Raw genomic sequence first — 24,881 nt, forward strand, 5'->3', positions numbered from 1 at the left:
GCTTACATTTGTCCATAAAACCTGGACAAATTCCCCACGGTAAAACTGATATCTCATATAACAATCGCTGAATGGGGCAGATGCCTTACATGAGGGATATTAGTCAAACCTTGATAATTACTGCCTTGAGGGGTATTATTCAAACCTTGAGAATCACCAGGGTGGAAGCCTGGTAGTAAGCAAAACCAAAAAGCAGAGTAAAAACGTATCTGTAGCAGAAACCTAGTAAAACTGCACTAATTCCTACAACTATTCTTCAATGATAGTATGTACAGAGTACAAACCCATCACTTTGTAGGTACTACAATGTAACTAGTAATATTTTCAAGCTTATAAATGTAGGTATATAATGCAAGAAGTGAAGCTGCTGTTAACTTTCACAGATAGGTGGTAAGAAGCAGCAAAAAAGTCATTTGGCTTCAGTCTGCCCCTCATTGTCTCAGGGAGCAGGAGAAGATGGGACAAGCATGGACTAAGAGAATATGATCTCAGGTGTAAGGGGGGAAAGTACAATAAAGTTGATTAATATATATTAGACAAGCAGTGAAACAATAATTTATTACAAATATTCAAAATCTGTATAGAATCTAAAATTAGGACCACTCTGCACTTTTCAGAATCTTTGACAGTCTTATTAGAATACTATTTGTTCATGAAATAATAAACAGAACTATTAAAAACTTAATACATTATTTGTAGCTTATGATTCTTTATTTAGAATCAGAGGTGTAACTAGCTATTTTACAGCGCTGGGTAAAGCATGAGTGGGGGCGTATTTTGCTGAGTATGGTGAGCAGGGGATGAGGGAGAAGAGTTTTACTTGCCATGGCACAAGCACCTGTGTCATGAGTTTTGCCTGTCAGCAGCTAGGGGTGCAGGGCCTCAGAACCCCCCTGCACCCATCTCCTTAACAGGCGGGAGGCTTTGTGGCCACAGCAGGGCCTAGCAGGCCTGCAGTTTTCACCCCCTCTGCCCCAAGACAGACAAAGTCCCACTAGCACACATGTCACAAGTTTTGCGTGTCAGCAGCCAGAACTGCAGGGCCTCAGAACCCAGACTCCCCCTGCACCTATCTCCTCGACAGCTGGCAGGCTTCATGGCCTCAGCACATGACCCATGACCCATGTCACAAGTTTTGCTTGTCCGCAGCTTGAGGTACAGCTTCCCACAAACCCCTGCACCTATCTCCTTGAAACTTGGCAGACTTTGTGGCCTTAGCAGGGGCTAGCATGCCTGCAGTTTTGACCCTGCTGTGGCTTAACACATACACAGGACATGAGTTTTGCTTTCAAGATTTTGGGGTGCAGTTTCCCTGAACCCTTTGCACATATATCCTTGAAACTTGGCAGACTTCATGCCTTCAGAAGGGATGAAGTCCCTGCAAGTTTCATCCAAATCAGGCCAGAAATGACAGTTATACGCTGTTTGGACCTTCCCCATTATAACTTATGGGCGAAACGGCGAAATGGCGAAACTGTTGCAAAGAAATGGAACAGAACAGTGGTTTCAAATCTAAACAAAATTCAAAACAGAACACTGTTCTGTCGAAGTGTTAAAACGCAAGTCGAAACAGAATGCTGCCATTTCACAGAGCCCTAGGAATAACTTCTCATATCATGTTCTGCAATATTCCAATTAGGTCTCCACTACCCCAGATGCAAGCATGGTAGAAGTTTGGATTTAGCTCCAGCTCCAAATGTAAAGTTCAATCCCATCTCTTTGTTACACTGATAACATACACATAGATCATTAATATTTAAGGCACCGGGAAAAAAACATCCTGGGTTTATTTTGGAGGGAAGGTGGGCTGTACTTTTGTTTTTCAATGGAAATGAGGATTCATCATTTACTAAAATAGAAACAAATATTGAGGTACTTAACATATTATAATTTTTTTAAATATATTGTTCTATGTCACAGTAATTAGAGAAACAAATACTATCACTGAACTTTCCTTCCACCCAAAGGACAGGTAGTTTAACAATTTTGTGATTGGTAGTTCATATTGTTATTAAATCAGTGGAAAGTATAAATTTGCAAGTGGGATCCTTTCTCCCCTGGAGCCTGAGCTCCATATCTCTGTATATGACTTTCTTCCTTTCATTTTATTTTCCAAAGTCTAAATCTATCCCTGCCATAGGTTCTTCAGTTGCTGAGCTAAAGCACTTTGATGAACTGATATTTCAGCAGAATGCATTTGTGAGACTTTACAAACTGAGACTGAAATTCATCACGGTGCTGAGAGCCAACGCCACAATATCCAATGTATGCACTTAGGATATGATTGCAGAAAGCACTCAGCATTGGCCTTACTCATCTCTCATTGAAGTCAATAGGAATATCACAGTTGATACAAGTAGGAGCAAAATTAGGTTAGCACTGAGCACTTGTGAAACTCCCAGACTTGCTGTGTAACTTAAGTGTGGTTTCCAAAGTATGCCTACCCTTATAACAGAAGGCTCACTTTACCCGAAGTAGTTGCCAAATTTTTCCAGCATTTCTTTTTCTTTCTCAGTTTTCGTTTCGCTCCTGAACCACAGTTAATAACCTCCATTTGTTTTCTCTCCCCTTAGGTTAATATTGAACACTGGTATTAAGTTTTTGCCTGCTGTCCATAAAGTACAATCTTTCCAGAAAGTTTTACTGTAAGTTTTTATTGGCCGCTTTTTAAGCTTCATTTAACTCTATGTGAATATTCTGCTGCTCTAACAAGATCTTGAAGATGTTTTCTCTAGTGCTTTATAATTAGCGTTGCCAATGTATCATAGATTGTAATCTGGTGGACATTGATAACAATTTGTCTTAAATTATTTTGGTGTTCTCTGCATTGTCTCTATACAAAATTATATATGAGGTACTTTACAGATAATTTTTTCCTTTAATTTTGTTTTTAACTGCATGACTAGATGGCTTAAGGGGTCTGATAATAGTCTTTTCCTTCTAGGTCACCAATTTAAATTCAAATCAGGCTGGTGGACACAGAAATTTGTTGGCATCTGGTGACAGTTGTTTGGTTTGTGTGCAGTGACTTCCTAATGTCAGCTGTCAGTCAAGCTTTGTGTGGACTGATGGCCACCTCACCAAACACTCCCCTCTCTACTCCCCTCTCTCCTCCCTATACACACAATACACTTCTCTTTTGGCAGCAAAATATAGAGCTGGAGTAGAGGGTGGTATGCATTATTCCTATAGAAAATTTCAGTTACAATAGGAAAAAAATATTTAGTTAAAATTTTCATTGGAAAGAATTTGTAGTCAAAAATCAGTTTTTTATTTAAAAGCAAGTTTGATTAAACATTTTCAACCAGTACTCACAAAAAAAAGAATCCAAGCAATTCTTGGTTCATTCTTAGAGATGATCAAGAGCAGCAGAATAAGGACACTGGGTTTCAGAAAAGCAGATTTTAACAAACCCAAGGAACTGGTGGCAGGAAAATCTCAGGGAAAAAGGAGTCCAGGGGCATGTCTAAACTAAATGTTTACTACACAGTAGATTAAATAGCTGTGCAGTAAATGTCTCAGTGTCTACACACATGTCTCTATTAGACTGCAGTAAATTAATTTACTCCACAGCAGGCTAGTACTTATAAAAACAAGTACTAGCCTGCTGCAGAGTAAAAAACTTTGCAACAGTGCATGTGTAGATAATGCCCTGGCTGGCTGTGGCACAGAGATGCTTCAGTGAGAGGGCTACCTGCTGGCTGCCTTGTGTCCTAGCCATCCCCTTTGCAGCACACTTGAGCTAGGGGGAGTAGCCCCAGGCTGGCAGGCTGACCCCCAGGATCCTCTGCCAGCCAGGGCTGCTCCAACCTAGCTCAACATGCTGCACTCCTAGGCACATGTACAAATGCTTATTGCTTTGCATTAATTGCATCTAGATGTGCCCCAGGAGAGCTGACTGTACTTTAACAAAGCCCACTTAAAAGCACAGGAGTAACCTATTTTGAAGCAATAGAAGAGTGGAAAGTGAAAAAGAAGACCAGCCTGGCTAGACAGCAGTCTCACCAATGAAATGAAACTCAAAAAACAAATCTTACAAAAAGGCGAAACTGGGTCATGGTACTAGGGGAAAGTGTACAAGTATTGCACAGGCAAGCAGGGAGAAAATTAAGAAGTCTGAGGCACAACTTGAGAAGTAGCTGGCTTGGGACATAAAAGATGTTAAAAAGCGATTCTACACAAATATGTTGAAGTAAAAGGAAGACTAGGGAAACCATAGGTCCATTAAAGAATGCAAAAGACAGTCTAGTTATGGATGATGCAGAGAAGGCTGAAATAGTTAACACCTTCTTTGCTTTGGACTTCACAAATAGCCTAGTGTAGTAGAATAACAGACTAGGAATTTCTTAGAAGCTAGATACTTTCAAGTCAGCATGGCCAGATGGGATGCACCCTAGGTACTGAAGGAACTAACTGAGGTAACTATGGAGCCATTGGCTATCTTCTTTGAGAACTCCTGGTGGTCAGGTGGAGTCCCAGATAACTTGGAAAGAGCAAAAAAAGTGTCCATCTTTAAGAAAGGAAAGAAGAAGGATCCAGGGACCTACAGACTGATCAGCCTAACCTCAATACCTGAAAAGATCATGGAGCAGGTCCTCAAGAAATCCATTTTGAAACACCTAAGGGAGAACAAGGTGATCAGGAACAGCCAGCATGGATTCAAGAAGAGCAAGTCATGTCTGACCAACCTGATTTTCTTCTATGTTAAGGTGACAGGCTCTGTGCATGTGGGAAGAGAAGTGAATATGATATATGATATGATATGATATGATATAATATATCTTGACTAGATACGTAACTGGTTGGATAATCATACTCATCGAATAGTCCTCAATGGCTCAATGTCTAGTTTGGAGGAAGTATCAAATGGGGTTCCCCAGGGAACTGTCCTGGATCCAGTATTTTTTAACACCTTCATTAATGATTTGGATGATGGCAGTGAGTACATGCTTGGCAAATGTCTAGATGACAATAAGTTGGGTAGAGTTGCAGATACTCCAGACGGTAGGGCAAGGATCCAGAATGACCTGAAATGGTCTACAATCATCCATGTGAGATTCAACAAGAACAAATATGATGCTCCTCATTTGTGACAGAATAATTGCATGCACAAATACAAAATGTCTGGCTAGGCATCAGTACTACAGTTACAATAGGCAATAAGCTGAATATAAGCCAATAGTGTGCTCTTGCTGAAAAAAAAGACAACAGCATAGTGGACTGCATTAACAGGAGTGTCACCTGCAAATCAAGGGAAGTGATTCTTTCACTATATTCAGCACTGGTGGGCCTCATCTGGAGTTGTGTGCCCATTTTTGGGCCCCATTCTCCAAGAAGTCTGTGAACAGTTTGTAAAGAGTCCAGTGCAGAGCAACAAAAATGATTAGGGGCCTTGGAGGCAAGACTGATGAGGAAAGGCTGAAAGAATGAGGGTTATTTAATCAGGAGAAGACAAGACTGAGGGGCTTTTGATAACAGTCTTCAAATACCTGAAGGGCAATGCACTAGGCCTTAAGCTGCAGCAGGGGAAATTTAGGTTGGAGATTGGAATTTTCTAATTATGAGAGTGGTTAAGAATCATTGGATAGGCTATCTAAAGAAATTGTGGAATCTCCATTCTTGGAAGTTTTCAAGAAGAGGTTAGACAGAGGCTGGGATGGTCCTGCCTTGAGTAGGGGGCTGGACTAGATAACATTGTGAGGTCCCTTCTAGCCCTACTTTCCTATGATCCTATCAGGCTAAGTTTGAAGTACAGAGGGTTGGGGAAGCTTCCACTGCTTTTGTTTAGATTTAAATTTTGATGAAAAGATTTTAATCTTCAAGACCATTAATCTAACACCTGTCTCTGGCACTTTTACTCAAACATATACACAGTAACATGCCCATACACACAAATTAAAATACAAAACAGGTAGTATGTTTTGTCTAGTATGGAGTTTCTGGAAATGTGCTGTAGTGCTTTGAGAATTTGAACAGCAGATTCAGTACATGTGGAGCCATGAGACCTTTTTCCTACATAACTTTGTTATCATCCTCAGACATAGGTATACTGGATTGCTCTAGCTTAGTGAAGCAACATTATTCTCCTGAGGTGAAATTCCTCCCTTTACAGAAGGCCAGTACAAGGTCTATGCAATAATTAAGTCCCAAAATAGAACTTGGTTCAAAACCTGTCTCCATTAAAATCAGTAGCTAAACTTTGAATGATATTAACTGGGCCAGGATTTCACTCTGTAAGTGGGAACTTATCGGTGTATTAATATATATAAAGGCCTTGTGCTGACCTTTTGCACAGAGATATATTTCACTCTCTAATAATGTTTCTATATGTCCATATGCAAAACTTATGTTGATTTCCATGAGGACTATATTTGAGGCACTTCTTTGTCAGTCAGTCAATGCAGTATTGTAGTCATACTTAGCTTTCACAATATGAGACAATTTGGGACTCGCATTTAATTCCAAGCTTTTCACACAGTTCATTTTATTCACTACCTTCCACCAGAAACAGCATGAAAGCAACCATCCTGTCCATCTAAATTATGAGTAATACTGTTTAACTTCATGGAGTAGTACATATTTTGAGCAAGCAACAGAAATATTTATTAACAACTCTTTGTTATGTATCAATCAAAAAGATACTGTTATGAAACCAGCTGAAATCATTATTAGTCAATTAAGTAGACTCTCAGAGGACCCAGTTCAGAAAAGTAGTCAAGTACATGCCAGACTATAAGCATCTGAGGAATCCCATTGATGTTGTGGGGGTGGGAATTACATGTACTTAATTACCTTGCTGAATCATGACCAAATAAGAGCCCTAAAGTTCTGTATTAGTTGGTAAACCAGTCTTGCAACTCTCTGCTGCAGATTACTTAGATGCTTTTAGTCACCAGGGCCAGATGGGGTGCATCCAAAGGGACCAGCTGAGATAATTTAAGAGCCATTGGCTACCACATTGTGAGAACTCATGGAGTTTGGGTGAGGTCCCAGATGCCTGGAAAGAACCAATATAGCACTCAGCTTTAAGAAGGTACATCCAAAGAACTACAAACCAGTTAGCCTGACCTCTACAGCTGGAAAGATCATGGAGCAGGTCCTCAAGGAAACCATTGTGAAGTACCTTGGGGAGAACAAGTTGATCAAGAACAGCCAGCATGGATTCACCAACAGCAAATCATGCCTAACCAACCTGATTTCCTCTATGATGAAGTGGCAAGCTCTGTGAATGTGGGGAGAATGGTGGATATGATATACCTTGACTTTAGCAAAGGTTTAGCATTGTCTCTCACATTCTCATTAACAAGCTAAGGAAATTTAGACAATATGAAAGTACTGCAAGTTGGATATGTAACTAATTGGATCATCATACTCAGTGGGGAGTGACTGCCTCGGTTGCGGTACTGCAGAGAAGAACCTGGGGTTACAGTAGACCGTAAGCTGAATATGAATCAACAGTGTGCTCCTGTTGCTTTTGTTGCAAAAAAAGCCAACAACATCCTGGGTTGTATTAACAGAAGTGTCACTTGCAAATCAAGGGAAGTGATTCTTCCACTTTATATGGTACTGGTGAGGCCTTACCTGGAGTTCTGTGTCTAGTTTTGGGCCCCATACTTCAAGAAAAATGTGGCCAGTTTGGGAAGAGTCTGTTACAAGGCAAACAAAAAAAAAAACCAAGAGAGGCTTTGGAGGCAAGATTGATGAGGAAAGACTGAAAAAACTAGGGCTATTTAGTCAGAAAAAGAGAAGACTGAGGGGGCAGAATTTCATAACAGTCTTCAAATACCTGAAGGGCCATTTCAGAGAGGCTAGAGATAGGCTTTTCTCTGTGGCTGCAGGGGATGGGACTAGAGGCAATGGCCTCAAGCTTCAGGAGGGCCAATTAGGCTGGAGATTAGGGGGAACTTTATGACTATGAGAGTGGTCAGGCATTGGAACAGGTTACCTAGAGAAGTTGTGGATTCTCCATGCTTGGAAACGTTCAAAAGCAGGTTAGATGGTCATTTGGCTAGGATGGTTTAGCCATGAGCAGGGGCTAGACTAGATGACTTTGTGAGGTTCTGTCCAGCCCTACGTTCCTATGATTCTTACTTAGATGTTCTATTATGGGAGTGTCATTCAAATGGTTAAGACTGTAATATCCTGTCCTTTAAGACATATTTTTTGTTTGATCCTGCTCAGAACAAATGCATGAGAGCAATATATGGAAATGACTGCTGCAATTTCATTCATCAGCAGTGCTAGCACCCTGCAAGCAAATTGTCTTAAGAATTTAAAATGTTGTCTCTCAGGAAGCCTACATGTAAAAGAGCTCCTGAGAGCTAATGCAGATACCCTTTAAAAATTTGGGTTTGCAGCATTGTTTCTCCAGCAAAGGATGAAAGTATCAAAGGCCCAACAAAACCTTTCATTTTTATTGTGCTTTCTTTTTCAGTGATATTCAAGATAATATAAATATTCATAAAATTGAAAGTAATTCCTTCATGGGATTGAGTTCTGAAAGTGTCATTATGTAAGTAGGAAAGTACTTTTTTTCTTATGTCACCTTTGGGATGGGGGCAAGATAACTTTGTTTCCAGTGTTTGGGCCCTATTTTGTGCAATTAATTTGAGGTTGTTGACTTTGACTTTTCTTTCCTGTAATTAAAATCAGCATGGGGCTTTTTATTTCCATGGAGAATTAACTTTTTAAAAAGAAAAATCCTACTGTGAGAGAGACATCTTGTTGTTGCTGTTAAATATTTTTTGCAGCATTTGCAGCTCCACTAGAATACATCTCTAATGAATTGGCAATCCCTGACACAAATACCTTACAAAGTAGGTGGCAGAATATAACAGGTGGATTCATCCAATAGCTGGGAGGAAGCAGTGGTAGGAGGCAACAATGAGAGCTATGAGCTGTGCATGTAGGTTGGAACTGCCCCCAAGAAGTTATCCTTGGATACATACATGCAGGTCAAACAGCATCACAGAGGGATGAGCCTCTCTTCAGTGCTGACTGTAAACTTAGCCCAACAGAGAACCTGATGGATGCTATATCCCATTTTATTTATAATGGTATCTCGCTCATCACTGCTTCCCTGACACAGCCGGTTTCCAGTTATCTTTTCCATTTTTTTCAGCTTCCTTTTTCATTGTTTTCCTGTCACCAGCCTCTTTTCCAATCTCTCCAAAGTGGGAATTAAACCCAGGATCTAGTTGCAAGCCCCATTAATTTTAAGCAGATTTCCAAATGGGCATAGTTCCTAAAAAATACATGCTTCTTTTCTCCTTTCATTACTTTAACATTCAGTAATTTTTCTTCCTGTTCCTCTCCATTCCTGTTCCGTATTTGGAAATCACAGCATAAAGCATATTTAGTAATTACTGATACCAAGGTTAAACGCATCCCATCTACAACAAATGTTCCATGCGATGCAAATTGCACTCTGAGGGATGGCATGACTCATACATACTTACAGTCAGATGCATCATTCAAAAATGTTCATTAATCAGGCAAAATGCAGGGAAATACTGTGAAAATGTGGTTTACTTGTGCATAATGTTAATGCATTGTTATAGGCCCTTTTGCCAAATAGTTTCATGCTGTGGAGTTAAATGACTTTTCATTTGACTTGAACAATCATGTTTTTTAATGAACTACCTTTCTCTGATCCCTTTCTTAGGCATATTGCATTATCTCACTCACTGAACTGGGTCTTTATTTCATCTAGGCCAGTGGCTGGATTGGAAAGTTTACCATTATGACATGTGGTTTGCCTCAAAGACAGGAACCAGGGGCCATCTATATGGGACATATACTACTGCCATTGATTTCAGTGGGGACAGGATCAAACCCTGACTATTTGAAGATACTTTAATAGCAAGAGTAACCTGCAATTATCCCTGCATTTTTCCCCATCATTTACACAACCTTTCATCATGAAAGTCTGACAAAGATATATGAACTTCCTCGAAAGTAAAATAAAGTCAGGGATTTCCCCACGGCCGCACAAATTAAATATCCAGGTGCAAACAAGAACCTCATGATTTAACCTAAAGTTAAACCTTCTTTTGTTAATGGAATAAAAAAATATACGTATTTTTTCTCAGGGGATTGCAAGGCCCAGTCGTGATGGTCTGACAGTAGTAGATATCACTATATGATCCCTACAGAGCAATCTGGTATCAGCATCTTATAGGGAGATGTAGTTAGCTGTTGTCTGAAGTCAAGTAGAAGGTAGAATTGTACCTTATCGACTAACCAAAGTAGATGTATATAAAGTAAACGTGTATATATGTATATGTATGTATGCAGGTACACACACACACACGTTTACACACACTTGGTTAGGCTAAAAGGTGCAAATCTACCCTGCTTTCTATCAGCATCTTGTTCTGTTAGCATCACATTCAGTGATAGAATGCAGTGACTGAATACTATGACTGGAAAAAAAAAGTGCAGAAACAAATGAACATGAATGATGAAACATAGTAAATACTTCAGGTGGTATAAATAAAGGCATGTCTTTCCTCTTTGTGTCTGTTCACTCATTTATAATAGTGCCTGTGAGTGGAGGGAATGGTAACTGTTTTCCTGATCTGATCTGACACACATTACCGACATTGAGCCATGCACATGTGCTTTTCATGGTCAAAATGGTAATCTTTCCAGCCATGCCCATAATTGATTTTCATGTTGACCTTAGCATGCCATTTTAGACCTCAGAGAAGTGGATCACTTACATGCTCAGCTTTCACTATGAATTATAAGTGAAACGTATAGGTCTCCTGACAGTTTAATTACATAATTCATTTTTATGCTGTCAATCAGGCCTGTCATACTGTACTGGAGTAGGTGAGACTTTTAGAGTAACAATAAAAGGAGATGAAGAACTACATAGCGTAAATAATAACCATAACTGACCAAAATTTAAATTTTTTGGACCATGGAGGGAGGAGGGAAGGGTATTATATATTAATTAGCTAATGCACCACAGTAAATATTCAGAAGGAAACACCACAAGCTTAAACTCCCAGAATTGATACCTGCTGCTTTACTTAAAAGGGAGAGCTTGGGACCATAGGGAGACAAGGAGCAAACAGGGGACTAATCTGTGAAGGCAGAAGGTGCCTAAGGATTTCGGCAGCTAACCTGGCACGTTCCCCACCATTTCTACCCCATACCCTCTCTGGCCCATTTTGTAGCCACTCTGCCAGAGACCTTATCTCTCAGAGGAGAGGAGGCACAGACAGGCTGAACTTTGCAATACTACTATATTATCCAAGATAACTTCAAATTTAAGATGACCTGAAATAATTAGTTTTTATACATGGAAAACGACACACATATTATAATTTTCCATGTATAAAGTCTAATTAGTAGAAGGTTTTCTTAATTTTGCCCCCTCCTACTGCCCTCACTGCTGTGGCAGGGAAAGCAATGGCAGGGTTTGGGGGGGGCAGACCCCTGCCCCTTGCTTTCCTGTTTCTTGCTCCCCTGCCCCTTGTCTACCTCCCCCAGCTGCCACCTACACCTCTGTGCCTGTGCCTGCCCCCCCATTCCCTGACTCCCCCAACCTGCTTCCCCCCCTGAAGTCTGCCTCCTCATCCCTTGCACCCTATGTCTGTTCCTGTCCCCTTCCATTCCCTGCCCACCCCCTGCCCTCAACTACTGCTGCAGCTCTGCTCCTCTGGGGCAGTCTGCAGAAGCAGAACCCCAGCCTGGCCCCTGCTTCCAACAACCCAAGCTCCCTCCTGCAGTTGGGGAGTGGGGGGACAGTGGGTGGAGGCAGTCACAGGTACAGGGGAAGGTGTGGGGGGAAGGTTGTATTTTTCCCCCTGAGTTTCCCCTCTCACTCCTGCCTGACTACTTGCCCCCTCCCCCACCAAACAAACTATTCCAGCCCAGGGCAGGTGGTGGCTTAGCTTCAGCTTCAGCCCAGAGCCCAAAGCCAAAGCCAGAGTTAAACCATCACCTGCCCCAGACTGGTACTCAAATGCAAAGTCCCCTTTTCCATTCCCTAGGTGTTTCTCCATCTCTAAAGTTGTTTACTTCCACCTTTCAGCATTGAATCAGTAGGGACTTTCACAATGTCTGGAAGCAATTGAGACTATTCAAGGAACTCTTTTACCACTTGGTGTCACTGGTGACACGTAGATGGTATACACAGGTGCACGCGCACGCCCTGAGCATGGTGGTGCATCCACTATGAAAAGGCGCCACTTTGGCACCTGCAGGCAGTTGCCACTCGCCACCCCCTTCCAGCGGCGGGCATTCCTATTCTATTTTTCTCTTGTGATAATTAGCACATGCTCTCACTCTGGTGTGAATCTGGAGTGGCCCCATTCACTTTGCTGCAGTTAGCCATGTTTTACCAGCAGACCCTGGTCCATCATGTTTAAGACAAGTTCTCTGATTTTGGAGTCAGATAAGAGTATAACTGCAGTGCTTACGTCCACACTCACCAAACCCCATTCCCTAGTGGTTGACGTCTTACAATAGTTTTCTGGGATACCCAAAGATAACCATGTATGTATCTGACAAAATAGGCTGTCTCCTATGCAAGTTTATGCCTTCCTGAACACATGCAAGTTGGTCTCTAAGGCACCACTCTGCCCTGCCTTTATTTATATATATTACTCATTTGAAAACATCCAGTCTTTTTGCTGTTGAGTCAGAATTTAGGATGCAAATGCAAGAGTGTATGGGCTTGCTTAATCATTTTTTTTAATTGTTTCTGTTGCAGATGGTTAAATAAAAATGGAATTCGGGAAATCCAGAACCATGCATTCAATGGAACCTACTTGGATGAACTGTAACTTCTTATTGTTGGCATTCTATAAAACAATTATTAGGTGGTATTAACGGTTGCAGGCTTATTGAGCTCAGATTGTCTTTATCAACACTGTTGTTATGTTTTACAGAAATCTTAGTGATAATCAAAATCTGGAGAAATTACCAAACGAGGTTTTTCAAGGAGCCATTGGGCCAGTTGTTTTGTAAGTAAGAATTATATGCTGTTTTTCTCATTAGTAATTCTCTATTCAAAGTGGGCTAAGTATGCAAAATTCAAATGTGGATACAAACCTACAAGCTCATCAGGGGAGATCAACAGCAAATAGGCAGAGCCCTTTTCTCCCCAGCAACACCTGGGGTGACAAGGAACAATGGTAATAAGCTGATGGAGAATAGGTTTAGGTTAGATGTCAGAAGGCAATATTTTACAGTTAGGGTGGCCAAAATCTGGAACCAGCTTCCCAGGGAAGTGGTCCTCGCTCCTACCTTGGGCAAATTCAAGAGGAGGTCGGATGATCACCTGTCTGGGGTCTTGTGAACCCAGCATTCATTCCTGCCTGTGGCAGGGGGTCAGGCTAGATGATCTGTTCAGGTGCCTCCTGACCCTAGCTACTATGAAACTATGAAACCTGAATTTCAAACACTCAAAAATGCAGAAGCGGTTAAGTCCAAAGGTTTTAAAGAAGGTGGGACTGATGTAAAATATGGGACTGATTTTATACTTCTGTACAGAGCTTGTGAGTGTTAGAGCCACTGTTTTATAGCCTCTGTCATGTAGTAACTCAAACACACTCTCTGCAAAAGAAGATACTGTTCATTTTTCCGTGCTGCTGTGATACAATCCAAACCTAAGTGGGCAGATCCTCAAGCACTGCTGGTTCTCAAACAGCTACTGAAATCAGTAGAGTTAGGACAGTGTATATTGTATCAACGAGGACCTGCTGCATCTGATGAAATCATAACTTACATTCTGTGCAGTTTCACTGGGCTGTTGTCCTCATACTTTAATCACGGAGGCTGGCATAGATCTCTATCACCATTTGCCAAGGCCCAGGATTAGCATTTGTCTGAGGTTACCTGGAGGTGTGAATGGTCACTTATGCTTCTACTTACAATCTCATGTAACCAGGAACAGAAAGGGGCATGATTATTTTTTCCATGAACTTTTCTCTCTACCCCTGGGTTTCAAATTCAGCATGCATTAATATGGCAAGAGATGAGCCTGACTCACTCAAGTAAATATAAGGGGAACTGCAACTGTGGAAAGCTCTCACTTGAGCGCTGTAATAGGGAGCGCTCTTTTTGCCTTGCGTTAGCTGCCCTTCCCAGAACTGAGGACTATTGCGGCTAGGAAGCCTAAAAAAGAGATTTCTTTAAAAACCCAACTAACTCTGGGTTCTTCTGTCATCCTCATATCTCCACTCTCCAGGCTCTTCCTCCTTGGTATGATACTCAATACAGAGGTAATGTAAAGCACCATGTCATAAGTCCCCTCGCTATTTTTTCTTCTATTTTCAACACTAGATAGTTACTCTTCTGTGTACCCCATCTGTGCTGTTCATTGTTGAAAGAGCCTATTACTGAAGCATCTTTTCATCAGCAACATAACTGATGTTCATATGGGGAAAATGGTTTCTTATAAAGTATTGTTTTCCTAGGCCTGAGCCTTGGATAAGTTAATGCATTGCCTTTGCAAGCTGTAGCTGATACAATCATATTCTGATAGTTTATCAAATTGATTTGGCTATAGTTCAGATTCATTTGATAGTTCAAACTCTAACAGTGAATTATTTGTATCAGAATTTTTCTGTTCCATTGCTAGTGTATCTACCATTCTATAGATGGCAAATTGCCTTTTTATCCTGAGATCATAAAAAGAAGTCTTCTACTCATCTGTCATCATAGTGTACACAAGAAATGTGCTTTCATTTAGGGAAATGATTGACCTACAATAACAACTTTGCTGGGAAAAACAGAGTTGGACAAATCACATTTGTGATGCAGACTTCTGTATTTTATTAGACATAATGGCAAAGTGGTTCAACCCTTTTTAAAGCTGAACCAATATCAGGTTGTCAATTAACGTATTTGTATTTTGTATTTCAGGATATTGAAAAAATACAAGGTTCATAGGTGTATAGATTTTACCCTCAGAAGGAACCATTTTAGAACTACTCTGCGTTCCAATATAGGCTCTGAAATTTCACCCTATAATTTCTGCACCAAGCCTGTATTTTCAGGCTGAATTAGAGCACATCTTTCAGAAGGACGTTCAGTCTTGATTTAAAGACTTCAAGTGATAGAGTGTCGACCACATCCCTAGGCAACTCATTCTAATGATTAATTACCCACCCTGTAAAAATGTGCAGTATATTTCCAGTTCGAGTTTTCCTAGCTTCCTATTTCAGCTCTTTTGTTGTATAATCAATTAAACATCTTTTGTCTGTAGTGGCTAACACTAGCTTTTATTAGATGGAATTCTCACTAGAGCCTCTCAGAGACCTGCCCTGCAACCCCAACCTTAAGGAGACATTTAGCCACAGAAGGTTGTTAGCATCTATTTCAATACCCTCTTCTCATTGAAACATGGGTCAACCAATCACTGTCCTCCTATTCTATTCCGCTCCACCCCTTCTTCTAATTCTTTAAAACTTAACTAAGATTATTGTCTGACAACACTATTTCTTTTCATTAGATTTTGTTGTGCCTAATAAGTCTCCAAGTGATTTGAGGGGGCAGAGGTATAAGGCAGCCCAGACAGATTATTCCTCATTGGCTTCTGACAAACCAACTAAGTCTGTGAAGTGGTCCTCTTGTAATTTCTAGGTAAAGGAGAGTGTTGGGCCGTAACCGTGTAAGGGCAAACACCCCGATGTCCTGCTGACATTCACTGGCCCCTATGGCGGCTGTGCCCCTATGGCTGAGCTGGAGGGGAGTTGACGCCCCTTCTTTTCCCACCTGCCACGACTTTGATGATATAAACGATCTTGAAAAAGGGAGGTGGTGACTGCCTGTCTCCTGCCCAACTCAATCAAAGGAGCCTACACCCCCGCACCCCAAAAAAGCCTGACTCCAGGAGTGTAGAAAGGAACAGCTCGGAGTCAACTTTCTGATTCTTTCTTCTCCTTTATTTTTTTTTTTTATATATATATTTTAAAGGAAAAAAGAGTCCTTGACCTTTGGCCTTCTCAGCCTCAGGGGTCTTCCCAGTCAGGTGCTAGCTCACCTGGGGTTGTTGCCCCAGATTCTTCTCTGATCAACTCTCCCCGCCCGGTTCTCTTCCCCGGGACCTTCAAACCACGCAGCAGGGGCTTAGTTCTCCCATGGCAGGAGATTCCCTCAGACGTCATCAGCCTGGCAGATGCCGTCTTTGCAGCTTGGGGTCTTGCCTTCCCCTCTTCAATTATGAAGGTAGCTGGAGTTGAGTCCCTGCTCCTCTTCCCTGGGGCAGGTACCTGTCTTTTACCCGGAATCCCCGACTGGAGGTGGAAAAAAGAGAAAAAAAACCCATGAAGAACCAAAAGGAATGCCATAGCAGGTAGATTCAGGTGGATCTGCCACCTCTGCCATTCCCAGAGCTATCCCCGGATTCCCCTCCGGTGCTCTGCTTCTTCCACCCTCTGCTTCACTCCTGCGGTGAGGGTGTCACCGCTTCTTCTGCCTCCACCCAGCGGCTTGCCCCTGCCTCTCCTTCTGCGGCTCCTCACCCTGGCTCCTGTGACCCTCCTCTGGGTCCGCCCCCAGCCTCCAGATATAGTCCGCACCACCGATTAGCCCCGATCCACTTCACCTGGCATGAAGGTAAAGCTGTGCTGGTGCAGATTGGGAGTTCCCGCCACAGAGTCAACGTGATTGCGTGGGGTGGTTCACGTTCCTGGCCGGGGATACACCCCTGGTGAGTGCCCTCTGGGCTCTCACATACCTCCCCCCTTAACTCGCCATTAGGTGTACTTACGCCCTGGTGTTTCAGTATGACTGGATCCACATCCGTTGTCCCAGAATCCATTCTATCTTCCTCCTCATGGCATCTTGAAAGGAAATCAGCCACAATGTTAGTTTTTCTGAGCTCGTTCATGATCTTAAAACTAAAAGGCTATAAGGCTAGAGCCCACCGGGTAATGTGGGCATTGTCAGTTTGCTTGATTTTCAGCCACCTCAGGGGTGCGTGATCAGTGACGAGGGTGAACTCCCGCCACAGCAGGTAGTACCAGAAGTACTGAATGCCCTGTTTTATGGCAAGGCACTCATGTTCAATGGTGGTGTACCTTCTTTCTTGGGGATTTAATTTCTGGCTAGCATAGGCTATGGCACGGGAGGCTCCTTTGATCTCCTGGGACAGCACGGCACCCAATGCCCTCTCCGAAGCATCTGTCTATAAGGTCAAAGTTTGGGGTATCTAGCACTGCCTCATGGCAGAGAGCCTTTTTGGTATGTTCGAAGGTGAGTGTGCTCTCAGTGTTCCAAATGAGTGACCCCCCCTTTTTCCTTGTAACAGGTCAGTAAGGGGGGTGGTAGCGTCTGCAAACTTGGGTATGAAGCACCTGTAGTATCCTGCTAACCCCAGGAAGGCCCTCAGCTGCTTACAGTTTTGTGGAGGCTTGAACTAGTGTAGAGCCTTTACTTTGTTGGCCAACGGCTAGACTTGACCTCACCCCAGTAAAAATTCTAAGTATTTGGTCTCCGCTTTGCCCAGGACAGATTTCTTCAGGTTGGCCGTCAGGCCTATTTGGCATAGTTCCTGCAGTACTGCCCTCACCACCCTGAGGTGCTGTTCCCACCCTTGGGTATAGATGACAATATCATCTATATATATGGCCGCATATTGTTGGTGCAGGGCCAATACCCAATCAACCAACCGTTGGAAAGTGGCAACTGCCCCATACAGCCCAAAGGGCATTCTTCTGAACTCATACAAACCCCATGGGGTACCAAATGCTGTTTTTTCCCTGTCTTCTTCTTGCAATGGGACCTGTCAATACCCCTTTGCTAAATCAAGGGTGGAAATGAACCGGGCTTGGCCCACCTTCTCGAGAAGCTAACTGATCTGTGGCATCGGGAAAGCGTCGAACCTGGATATGGCATTCACCTTCCTGAAGTCAATACACAATTGTAAAGACCCATTGGGCTTGGTAACTGCTACAGTGGGGCTTCTCCAGGGGCTCCGTGATTCCTGGATTGTTCTCTATTTCAACATTCTGGCTAACTTGGTGTGGGTGGCCTCATGCTTACAGTGGGGAATCCTCCTCCATTTCTTCCTGACGACTTGTCCTAGGGGAATAACTATGCAATGGGTTATTCCCTGGAAACACCCAGGGTTCTCACTAAAAACATCCCGGAACTCTTTCACGAGGGCCTCAGCCTGGCCCCGTTGTGCCGGATTGAGTTGGGATCTCATAGGGACAACTAGGACCTCGGTCTCCATCCTAGGGTTGAGCTCTCGGCCAAACTCGTCCTCCAGAGGGGAAGGGGCAATCAATAGACCTTCCTGCTCCCTCCATTCTTTCAGTAGGTTAACATGGTAGATCTGTTTCTCCATATGAGATCCTGGCTTAAGGACCTCATAATCTACAGGATCCATTTGCCGGGTTATCACAAAGGGTCCCTGCCAACATTTCATAAGTTTATTTTCGGTGTCGGGAAGCAACGCCATAATCTTTTGGCCTACCCACAAGCCCCTTTCTTGGGTCTTCTTATCATATGCGGCCTTTTGGGACTGCTGGACAGTCCTTAGGTAATCGTGGGTCAGTTCTCCTGCCCTTCATAGACATTGCTGCAAGTTCTCCACATATTTGAAGGAGTTTAATCCACCCTCCTGCCTAGCCTCCCATCCTACTTCGACTAAATCTAGCAAGCTTCTAGGCCGGTGTCCATATACTAGGTCAAACGGGGCACATCCTAACGATGACTAGGGTGCCTCTCGTGCCACAAATAACAATAGGGGAATCATCAGGTCCCACTGGCAGGGTTCTACCTGCACGCACCTCCTCAACATATTCTTCAGGGTTTGATTAAATCTTTCCACCACCGCATTAGTCTGCGGGTGGTAGACCGTGGTGTGAAGGTGTTAAATCTGCAGCATCCTGCAAAGGCCGTGCATGACATTTCATTGGCAATCCACTTCATCAACTCCTCCACCACCCGGGGCCCCATGACTGACTGCATTGGGACCGCTTTGGGGAACCTAGTTGCATAGTCCATGATAACCAGCAGGACTTGGTGGCCAGCTGAACTCTTAGAGAGGGGCCCTGTGATATCCAGTGCAATATGCGAAAAGGGAACCTCAATTATTGGCATGGGCTGTAACAGTGCCCACGCAGGCCAGTTCCCACTCACCATTTGGCATGCTGGGCAAGCACAGCAAAATTTTTCGACCTAGTTGTACATCCCAGCCCAGAAGCACCACCTTGTTAATCTGGCTTCAGTCTTCTGGTGCCCCATGTGACCCCCCACAGCGGATTCCCGTGGGCTAGATTCAAGACAGGAAACCTAAACTGGGTGGGAATCAATAGTTGCACCACCTCTGCCCCCCCCCGAAGGGCTTGACTTTACCTGATACAATAAACCATTCCTAACCTCAAATTGGGGCATGCGAGCGTAGCAAGCCGGATCCACCACCTCGTCCTCCACCTTCACCAATTCCATTTCCCATATTGCCCGCTACTCCCGCTCTTCTTCTTGGGCCTTTCGGAAAGCTTGACTGCTTGTCAGCTGTTCGAGGTCGAGGTCCCTGGTCTCCAGCCAGGCCGACCTCTCCCATGCCGCCATTCTTTGCAACTCCGAGCACTTCATAGGTCTCACGCCAGTCCCAGCCCAGGATCATGGGGCATTTCTTACGTAGTCCCGAACACCGTGACTCGGTAAATCCACCAGGGATAAAAGGTGCTATGCCCATGCATACAGGTTACCTTTACTGGGGTAGCTTTCTGTATATACATGGAGGGGGCTAGTTTACTTTGAATGAACATGTGGGAGCAACCGGTATCAATGATCACCTCCAACCTTTTACCTCCAACCCAAGTGTTGATCGTAGGATGAGATCCGGGGCCGTCCAGTGAGCTCTTTCCAACACTACAGTCCATGATATTGACTCCGGAGGAGCCATCTTGGCCTGGAGACTCATTCAGCTCTGGAAAGGGTGAGTGAGTTGCCCACATGGGGCCCCACAATGGGGAGACACAGTCCCGGGCCATGTGTCCTGATCTTCCACACCAGAAGCAGACCACCCCACTATCCTCAGGCCTCCTGCTCTCCTGGGGTCCTTGGCTCATGGACCTCGTGGGATCATGAGGTCTTGAGGGACCTGTCATTCAGGAGCTTCGTTCTGGAATCCTTTCCCCCCTATGACCTTATCATAGTCCCTAGCTTCTTCCCTGGGCATAGACCCATAGGCTGCCTGAGCCTTCCCAATCAACAAAACCCCAAGGTTCCCTGCCCATCAAGACCTTTCAAGCCCTGTGGCCAGGGCCGCCCATTTGAAGCTCTCCAGGAACACTTTGGGGTCATCATGAATGGTCATCTTCGGAATCCTTAACTCTATGACATTTCGCTGTTGCTATGCCTGCTGCTGAATCCAGTTCTCCTCCAAAGCCAGCTGCTGTGCAGATTGTTGCTGTTGCTGTTGGAGGACCTGCCCAATTAGGTGCGGTGTTTGCTGAACAGGGTTCACGCCCGCCCCCGCTGCCCCCATGGGGACCTCCATCCTCTCTGCTTCTTCTAGGTCATCGTCAGTATTCCTGGCCAATGCACCAAGTTGTTGGGCCATCACCATGTAAGGGCGAACACCCCAACATCCTGCTGACATTCACCAGCCCCTATAGTGGCTGTGCCCCTATGGCTGAGCTGGAAGGGATACAATGCCCCTTCTTTTTCCGCCTGCCATGACTTTGATGATATAAAAGATCTTGAAAAAGGGAGGTGGTGACTGCCTGTCTCCTGCCCAACTCAATCAAAGGGGCTGCCCCGCACCCGAAAGGGGCCCGACTCTGGGAGTGTAGAAAGGAACAGCTCAGAGTCAACTTTCTGATTCCTTCTTCTCCTTTATTTATTTATTTTTTTAATATTTTAAAGTAAAAAAGAGCCCAAGACCTTTGGCCTTCTCAGCCTCAGGGGTCTTCCCAGTTAGGTGCTCACTCGCCTGGGGTCGTTACCCTGGATTCTTCTCTGATCAACTCTCCCCGCCCAGATCTCTTCCCTAGTACCTTCAAACTGCGCAGCAGGGGCTTAATTACTGGCAAGTGCTGCTCCCATGGCAGGGGATTCCCTCAGACATCATCAGCCAGGCAGACGCTGTCTTCACGGCTCGGGGTCTTGCCTGCCCCTCTTCAATTATGAAGGTAGCTGAAGGTGAGTCCCTGCTCCTCTTCCCTTGGGCAGGCACCCATCTTTCATCTGGACTCCTCAACCAGAGGTGGAAGAAAGAGAAAAAAACCCACAAAGAACCAAAAGGAACACCACAGCGGGTAGATTCAGGCAGATCTGCCACCTCTGCCGCTCCCAGAGCTATCCCTGGATTCCCCTCCAGTGCCCTGCTTCTTCCACCCTCCGCTTCACTCCTGCGATGATGGTGTCGCCACTTCTTCTGCCTCCACCTGGCAGCTTGCCCCTGCCTCTCCTTCTGTGGCTCCTCGCCCCGGCTCCTGTGGCCCTCCTCTGGGTCCACCCCCGGCCCCCAGATATAGTCCGTGCCACCGATTAGCCCCGACCCGCTTCATCTGGTGTGGAGGTAAAGCTGTGCTGGTGCAGGTCGGGTGTTCCTGCTGCAGGGTTGACGTGATTGCGTGGGGTTTTTTGCATTCCTGGCTGGGGATACACCCCTGGTGAGTGCCCTCTGGGCTCTCACAGAAAGCACCACCATAGCTATCCACTCTATAGCTAGCCATTTAAATGCAACTGACTTAACACCTGTGAACCACTCACTGTCAATTTCACAAAAACTAAGATACTTTACCAACCCTCCCCCCCCCCCCCCAAACCAATCAGCTGCTCCTCCATAAAGTATAATTAGGGGGAAATCCTTGAAGAATGTTGAACATTTCCCCTACTTGGCAGCCACCTTTCCCCAAAAGTAAACACAGACAGCAGTATTCAACACCTGAATTTCTGCCTTTGGACATCTCTGAAATTGTGTCTTGTGATTATGGCATCAGGCCCCAAACCAAGCTTCTCATCTACTAAGCTGTTGCCATTCTTATCCTCTTATATGGGTGTGAAACATGGACTATGAGAAACACCTAAAAGCTTTGGAACCTCGCCATCAATTATGTCTTCAGAACATCCTCCATATCAACTGGAACAACAGCAAAGCAAATGCTAAAGTTCTGGCTCAAGCAAACACCACAAGCATTGAAGCCATGTTTATACAGTACTAGCTGCATTGGACAAAGGATGCCTAACAATCAGCTCCCAAACAGGTCCTAGACTCCCAAATTACCAATGGTCACTGCTCCAGAGGTGGGCAGAAGAAGAGATTCAAGGATACCTTGAAGGCCAATCTGAAAGAAATGCGATAGTAACATCAATACCTGGGAGACTCAAGCACTGAAATGTCCCTAGTGGCACTGTGATGTACAACAAGGCATCAGTCATTTGGAGCAAATTCATGTCACTGTAAAGGCAGGCAGACAAGAGAGACAAAGGGTAAGATCTGAGACCTGACATCACCAGGATCTACTTCTTCCACCTGATGTGTCTGCAGTTGAACACTGAGATGGGCCTTCTAAGTCACCCACAGACTCACCAATGACTACCTTGTATTGGAAGACTGTCATTCTCATATTGAGGGACTGCTGATGGTTTTCATTTCCATGTTGTTTTCTTCTTTATTTTGGTATTTTAATCTAGTAAGGTTTTTCTAATTTTTCACTGATGATTCTGATCTAGAGAACAGAATCTCAAGAAAGTCTGCACTTCGATGACTCGGTGGACTAACTAATTGAGTCACCGGTGTTTTGTCAGGATTGGTTGTCAAGGGAGCATGTAGTTGCATATCATTTACTGTCTCTGAGATATGGATCATTTAAACAAATACGTTGTTACTACAGGAAGCAACTGCCTCTAACTTGCTTATGTTTATATGCATTAACAACCACAAAAACTAGAAAGTTCTTTAAAAGACCTTACTTGCACCCACAAAGATGCTTAAGTGTTAAGGATCTCATTTTTAGATACACTATAACATTTTTGTCACTTGTAAAACTAGACAGCATTCTTATTCATATTTAGCTCTTGCTTTCAACTCAGGATAACAACTATCTGGGTTCAATGAAGTTTTTCTAGTTAACAAGCCAAATTTTTTTTTTCTACCTTTGTTTGAGACTAGGAAGCCTTGTGAAGTTTATAAATTCATAATTATGCTGTGAAAGCTACAGCATCTGGATTTAACTAGAGGTAACCTGTTGATCAGTAAATTATATTTCTAATAGTAATCCTAAATAGAAACTATTCTATGGACTAAGGGATGGATCCAGGGAAAGTTTTACATTTCTAACTGCCACCTAATTATCACTTCAGATACCTAAAATCCAAGCTTCAGAAACCCCAAAGACCTGCCACTTATTCCTGAGAGAGCTGACCAGTTCAGCATCTGGCCTGTACCTAAGCCGCAGTAGGATTCACCACTGTGAGCTTTCCTGACTACTTTGCCTTCAAGACATAGCATAGTAGGTTTTCTCAGAGCATTGGATCCTACACAAAATAGTGCAGAAAGAGGAGGTGGCTCTTTTTATTCCAGAGACCAATGGTTAGAGTAGTCACCCAGGATGTGTGAGAGACAGGCCAAATTTCTCTTCTGTTTTAAAGAATTTGAATGTAAATCTTTTTCCACCCAGCCCAGGTGAATATCCTTACCACTAGGTAACAGGGTATTTTGAAGTTGGGAATAGGAAATCTCTCAAGCACTCCTTCTTCACCAAGGCACTCCCATTTATTAAATGCCTCTGTTTGCTGCCTCTTTGCTAGCTTTCACTGGTCACTAGCTGTGGCAAGTTATCCCCAGAATGTTGCTGAAATGCAGTGTCATGACAGCCTAACCCCTTTATGGGTCTAGCTTTACATTTTCAGCCATGGAAGCAACATAGGCACAGGAATACATGCATACCCACCATTGCCACCAAAAAATTAGGGTCACTCGCACATCTTAGGTAACTACTTGAGCAAAAGTAGTTGTGTGTGCAGTTGTCTGGTGGATTCATGCAGACTGCTGGTTCTGAGATTACAAGCAGATGTTTCTGTACATGATTTTTTCCAGGTGCATGTACAGCTTTCTTAGAAAACTCAACTCCGAATGTCCATTGTACTCATTGATTGTTTGAAACTATTAGGCAATGCTGAAACCGATCTCCTCAGCAGCTGGTAGCCACCATACCTCATTACTTGGATGTCACAGTAAAAGTTGCTCATATATATTGTGTTGTTTAGGTCAAACATAATATTGCCAGAGTGTAGGTAAGGTATTGAGGAAATGGAAACCATCTGTTTTGAGGGATGGAAAAAATTATGCTTCCACATTCAATTAGTCCATCTATTTTATTAGAACAAGTCATTTTGTTTAACTACGCATAATAGAGAGTAGAGCAGTTTTGTATCCAACACTGGATAGCAACTTACACTGGAGCACTACAAAGAGATCCTCTGCTATTCTTTGCTGATTGGGGAAGGTTCACTTTCCTTTTCTGCCCCCTTCCCGCTGTGCAGCACAAGTCAGAGCTTATTTTTCACATCAGAATATTTGTTCTGTTAAGTGCCAATTTAATTTTCTTTTTAATACATTTGTCATTTCAGCCTCCATTGCTGCCTTTGATAGTCCATTCTGCAGTTTTCCACATAAATAAATGTCTATAATTTTGTCCCTTTCTTAAGTCTGTGCTCTTTTGCTTTTGAACCTGTTATCCTTTGGAAATATTTTGTTATTTTTCACTCCTAGCAATTTAAGGTTTATCATCTCTATCACCCCTTAATCTTTTTTTTTTTTTTTGGCAAATATTAAACCTATTTTTTCTGGAAAATGCAAAAACTAATTTCCCTCACAACTGTAACTGCTATGTGCACCTACACTGGCCAACTTGTGGCTTTCTCCATTTTTAACTGTTCCTCAGTATTGCTCCTGT

The 24,881-nt window shown here is 43.5% G+C and overlaps 1 protein-coding gene across 1 annotated transcript in view; it reads left to right on the forward strand.

Annotated features, from left to right (window-relative positions):
- FSHR (follicle stimulating hormone receptor) overlaps positions 1–24,881 on the forward strand; it is a 191,581-nt gene that overhangs the window by 135,898 nt on the left and 30,802 nt on the right. Inside the window, exons 5-8 of the mRNA XM_006014720.2 lie at positions 2,574–2,645; positions 8,435–8,512; positions 12,728–12,796; positions 12,906–12,980. Of these exons, the coding sequence (XP_006014782.1) occupies positions 2,574–2,645; positions 8,435–8,512; positions 12,728–12,796; positions 12,906–12,980 (294 nt within the window). The remainder of the gene's footprint in view (positions 1–2,573; positions 2,646–8,434; positions 8,513–12,727; positions 12,797–12,905; positions 12,981–24,881) is intronic.

Source organism: Alligator sinensis, unplaced genomic scaffold (genome assembly GCF_000455745.1).
Source record: "Alligator sinensis unplaced genomic scaffold, ASM45574v1 scaffold131_1, whole genome shotgun sequence".
NCBI classification, from domain to species: domain Eukaryota; kingdom Metazoa; phylum Chordata; order Crocodylia; family Alligatoridae; genus Alligator; species Alligator sinensis.